The sequence below is a fragment of the Danio rerio genome, chromosome 5 (genome assembly GCF_052040795.2).
Source record: "Danio rerio strain M-AB ecotype USA chromosome 5, GRCz13ab, whole genome shotgun sequence".
NCBI classification, from domain to species: domain Eukaryota; kingdom Metazoa; phylum Chordata; class Actinopteri; order Cypriniformes; family Danionidae; genus Danio; species Danio rerio.
This window is the reverse complement of record NC_141025.1, coordinates 2642501-2648191: the sequence shown is the minus strand read 5'-3', so window position 1 is coordinate 2648191 and position 5691 is coordinate 2642501. Positions and strand designations below refer to the sequence as shown.

The following is a 5691-nucleotide window of genomic DNA, read 5'->3' as shown; positions in this document are numbered from 1 at the left end:
GTGCCATTTGGGACGCAGCTAGAGGCTAATACGCACGCACACTGGATTAACTATAGCAGCAGGTCGTTCACATATCGTGTCTTTTCTGAGCGCAACTTTGTTATTTCTAAGGTAAGAATAAATAGTGAAGATTAATGAGATTTAATAACTTGATTCTATTTGTTTATAATAGCTATTAATTGTAATAAGCTGAACTGTTTGCTAATTTATTTGCTGCTAATGTATACTATTATTTACTACTAATAATAAATAATGATAAAACATATTACTGATCACTTAACTGCTTATTTACAATGAAACAGCGTCAATAGAAAACAAAAAGATGCTTTAATGTGTTGTATGTTTTATAGCGTGTAGAATTAATACTGATTAATCCAAGTAATTTACTGTAGTATGGTTAAAAACATAATACTATTTGCTAGAAATTGATATTATGAGTTCATTAATATTTTATTTTGTGTAGAACATATTTTTATCAGGTTTTTAATGTTTATTTTTGGCTGATCTGGCTCTTTAATTGAACAATTTGGAATGTTTATATTGAGTTTGTCGTTCTCTTGTGGCTAATATGATGTAGCGTCTTCTTTTCTGCTTCGCGTTTTGCGTTTTGTCCCTCGCGCTCTGCCGTCACGCGTCGGTGTGGCGTCTGTATCGCAGTAGAAACACGTGTGTGAGAGAGTGTGTGTGTGTGTGTAAATGCGAGTGAGTGGATTTTTCTTTTAATCATGGAGTTTGAAGGTTGTAGCGGTTTTAGACAGAGACTCGTGCTGTCCACATTAAGCGGAAAACCAGTGAAGATACGAAACATCAGATCCAAAGACGACAATCCAGGACTGAGAGGTGCGTCACAAACACACACGCACACACAAACACACACACTCTCTCTCTGTCAACAATCCATAACACTCATCTATACTTTAAATATCTATCAGGACAACACCAGAGATCTAAAGATGTTAATGTTTTATAAATGTTTTATATATTTAATTAAATGTTTATTTCTGCACTCCATTAAGTCTGCAGTTTAGTTTATTTATTTCTAATATTAGTAATAATGTTCATTTAAATTATCTGTATTTATTTCTAATATTAGTAATAATGTTCATTTAAATTATCTGTATTTATACTTCACTGGTTAATTTTCTGGGCAAAAATCAATCTCGATTAATCGCACCAAAATAAAAGCTGGTTTTGACATTTTAAGTGTGTGCGCTGTGTGTATGATTACGTATATTTAAATACACCCATGTATATAATTGAGAAAGTCTTCATATATAGATAAATGTATGTGTATTAAATTTAATATATATTTATTATAATAGTTATATGTAATACAGAGGCATATATTATGTAAAAACAAACTTTTATTTTGGATGGATTTTATTATTTGGATTAATTTTTGCACAACACTACTTATGCTTATTATTTACGATATTAATTATTAAAAATATGTATCCACTTTTATCTCTGTGCATTATTAATTACACCTGTTCAATGGTTTTGTCTTCTGTTTTATTGTCCGGTTTGTTTTAATCTCAATGTTGTGCATTTTTTTTGTTTGATTTGTGAATTAAAATTTTCTTTCAACTAATTGTACTTTTCAAAATAATATCTACATTATTTTACTTAATGAGTCTCAGTTCTGAAAATGTGTAATTATTAAATATATTTTTTCAATGAGGACATTTTTATGCAAAGCTTGAGACTAAAAGAATTATAAAGAAATTATAGAATTTTTATCTAAAGTAATTAATAAAAATAATTTTTATTTTACTTTGTATTATGAAATATTGTTGATGCTTTTAAAAGTTATAAATCTCTATTATTAAAATGCATATCATGTTTACTAATTAAACAAGTTGCCATGAAATAGCATTGCAGCTGATCTGTAAATAAACAGTAAACACTTTCTCAAAGCTTGAATAAAACTTGTCCCATCAAACTTTTTGTTTTCAATATTTTATTATTAGAAATTTTTGCAAACATTCACTTAAAAAATACACTTTTTCTTTTACATAAAACTTCCATTTTAACAATTAGACATTGACAAAAAACCAAACAACAAAGTACAACAGTCATAAAAATAATATTAAACAAAAAATAAATAAACATGCATTCCCCTCACCACCCACCCACCAGTGCTATCCAACAATAAACATGGGTCCCAAAGGCGTAGTAAACATTAATCACAAGTTTGTAAAAGGAAAATAAAAGGGGACACATTTTTTCAAATAAACTTTTTTACTTCTTTAAATATTTTTACATCTTTATTCTGTTTGCAAAGTCTGTTTATGCTCTGATGACAAAAACAACAAAAAGAAAATGAGCTGAAATAGAACTCATTTTATTTCAGAAGGACAAAATACTGCAACAAACACTCAATAAAAAGAACAAAACCTCTATAGGCATTTTAAGAACTTACTAAATTGGTAAACAACCAATTTAACTAGGGGTGTAACGGATACAACGGTGGATCCATGATTCGTATGGATCACAACCCATTGTTCAGAACACACATGCATTTTTTTTACTTGTACATTAATCCTAAATTTGTAACAATCACAGAGAGATCGCCTCTGGTGTCATTCAGATCACATGTATGAAAGCATTTCGGCTTTCCTGTAAAATATAATGATGACAGAAGAAGTTGTGGTGGGTTTCTTAGGTTATTAAAGGTGTTTTCTGTCACTGCTTGTTTAGTGTAAGCTGCACGATTAATTATTAAAAGATCAGGATCTCAACACCCACGCAAGTTTAATTATAAATGCAGCTGATTTGCAGATGTTTATTAATCCTTCAAATCGCTGCATTCAAATCTGTGTTTGAAAAAGGCAAACATCAAGAAAGAGGTTGAGTCTTTTGAGTTATGGCCCGTTTCCACTAAATGGTACGGTTCGGTTTGGTACGCTTTTATGGCCGTTTCCACTGTCAAAAGGCATACCGAACCAAACCGTACAGTACCACTTTTTCGGAAGGGTCCCAAACTGCAGAAAGGGTCCCAAAAGGTGGAGCTACACGCGCAGCTGAACGCTATTGGTTTACAGAGATACGTCATTCGTAGACTCAACAAGCCAGAATGTAAACAAAGGACCCGCCATGTTTGAAATACACAGCGAGAGATTACAGCGGAATTATAAATACATATGCAGCCATGGTCGATCCTGCAAACAAACCCTGTCGTCGTCATGATAAACAGCCACAAAGCCATGGAGAAGAGCAGATTCACCCTGCGCCGCGTAGTTTTTTAAGAGCCAGTCTGAAGCCGGAGTGGTTTCGCTTTCTTTCTTGCGCTCGCCGCGCGTCTCTATCTGAAATAACAAACTTCTTGAGCTGATAATAATAACATGCACTTGATTATTGACAAGCTTTGGAAACCCGATCCTGTGAGAAGCTGACAAACGCGAGAGTGACACATTCAGAAAGAAAAGGACAAACGTGAGAGTGGAGCGCGGGAAAAAGGCGAAGCCAATGAGCAGGTTATTTCTTCAGCAAACGTGAACAAACTGCCTTGTTTTCATTTTTATTATCACCTTTTGGACTAATATGAACTGGGAATGATGGAATGACTCTCTAACACAGAGGTTCTCAAAGTGGGGGTCGGGACCCCCCGAGGGGTCGCGGGACAATGAAGGGGGGTCGCCTGGTGATTTTCAAAAATCAATAAATTTTTATTAAACCTTAAGACTTACTGTATTTTATCAATAACCTACTGAAGAGAAAAAAAATAGTCGTTTATAGTTACTATAAACTATATAGTTACTATAGTAGCTGATAGTTACTAGTTCTATTGGATTGCGACTTCTCGGGTAATTACATTATACTAAAGACACAGCAATACTGTCAGATGCAGCAGATTTTGTAACACCAGGTTAAACTTTCTAGCCCATTTACAGCACTGACATACATAAAAAAAAAAAAAACAAAGAATAGACTTGGGTCTATTGGTGTGTTTGTGCATACAAGCTTTCTGTATTTATAACCACCACCTCAGAGAATATTGGGGGTCACGAGTCACTGGCATTGTCATTTTGGGGGTCGCGGGCTGAAAAGTTTGGGAACCCCTGCTCTAACAGAGGCTTCATGTGCTGCTGGAGATTACAGACACAGATGAGAGGTTTACTCTGACTGTAGGCTATACTTTGTGTTGTTTTGAACCTAATTAAGGACGAAATGTCTGCTTTGTGTAGTTCTTCTGTTGTTGGTAACATATCGGAGACTGTAAGGGTCTGTATGTGTTCATATATGTTCATTTATTTATTTATTTAATATAATTACAGACGTTACAGTAGGCTATTTCGCACTGTTATTGATCTGCAGTTATAATCAACTCCTGTTTATAGAAAAGTTAGTAATAAACATTTATACACAAGTATTTATGTGTGTACAGCATCTGTTTTATGAAGTGCTTTTCATATGATATGTGAACGACCTGTGCAGCTTTATTGTAGACATTTTCTCAAGCGAAAATGACGTCAACTGAAACTTTGTCATACACCACACCCACCAAAAGGGTACCCTTGGTAGTGGAAACGCAAGCCTGATAAAGGTGACCCGTACCGAACCGTACCGAACCGTACTGTACCAGTCAGTGGAAACGAGCCATTAGTGATGAAGTTACAAACAGTCAAATAACACAGCAGTACTGGGAGAACAGTTTATAGTTTAGATGAAACCACTGATGTTGATGGTGAAGATTAAATCACCATCATCTGCATTTAACTTGACGCTCAAATGAAAGTTGTAGGCAGCAGTTACATTATTTAACCAATAGGGGGTGACAATCCATCCATCCATATGCCGCTGAATAATTCCTCAGAAATGATCATCTAGCACTAGCTATGTTTCCATCCAAAAATGCGAATACACTGTATGCGCAAAACTCGATTATCGTATAAAAGTTGTGCGAATGAAGCATCGTTTTCATCCAACGAGTCAAAGCGAACAAAATCATCACTTCCTGATTAACTGGCGCCAAATATCAACAGTAAAAACTGCATTTGCTGCAGTAGGAGAAGCTGCATCAATCTTTTCTACATGAATGCGCCTCAGAAGACAAGCCTGATATGCAGTGAGCGCGCAGTGAAGGTGTCAGACGCGGAGCACAGGCGCTCTTGATTCTGGAGGTCAATAATAATATAATAACATTAATACTGAAACAGTAAGGCGTTTTATAATGACCAAAACAACATTTCAGATGTTTTATAATGTGCTCAGCCTGACGTTTTATCCATTCACACTCATTTTAAGTATCATATGATCTCTTTTAACAAAATCACATGACCTTTTTTAATGCGCATGCTGGAGTTTGTGCGGTAAAAGTGTTTCCATCGCAGTTTATGCACATCTTTCCTTATCGAATAAAAAGTTTATCCTACCCAGTTAGGCGCGTACGTTTATTTATGCGCATTTTAAAATGTATCCGCATCATGGCGTTTCCATCAACTGGTTTTTTATGCGCATTCGCAAAATGCGCATAAAATAGGTGGATGGAAATATAGCTACTGAAACATGAAGTTTTATGAGTGAAGAACTGAATCATTTATTGACTAAAATAATAAAAGACTAAAATAAATATGGGCTGTACAAATGATAATGCTAGATTTCTACATTTAAGCGTCATTAGCAACAGTAGTAGTAACGGTGAATTTTTCGCAGCACTGAATATTTTACCATTTATTTTATTTAGCTGAT

The 5691-nt window shown here is 34.6% G+C and overlaps 1 protein-coding gene across 3 annotated transcripts in view; it reads left to right on the top strand.

The window, feature by feature from the left end:
* Positions 1-633: 633 nt before the first annotated feature.
* rcl1 (RNA terminal phosphate cyclase-like 1) overlaps positions 634-5691 on the top strand; it is a 37043-nt gene continuing 31985 nt past the window's right edge. For 2 of the 3 annotated variants that reach the window (XR_015490136.1, XM_087251741.1), the window contains exon 1: positions 634-840. Coding sequence is in view for 2 of the 3 variants with exons in the window: in XM_087251741.1 (XP_087107867.1) it covers positions 726-840 (115 nt within the window). In the remaining variant the exon portion in view is untranslated. 3 annotated transcript variants of the gene reach the window in all.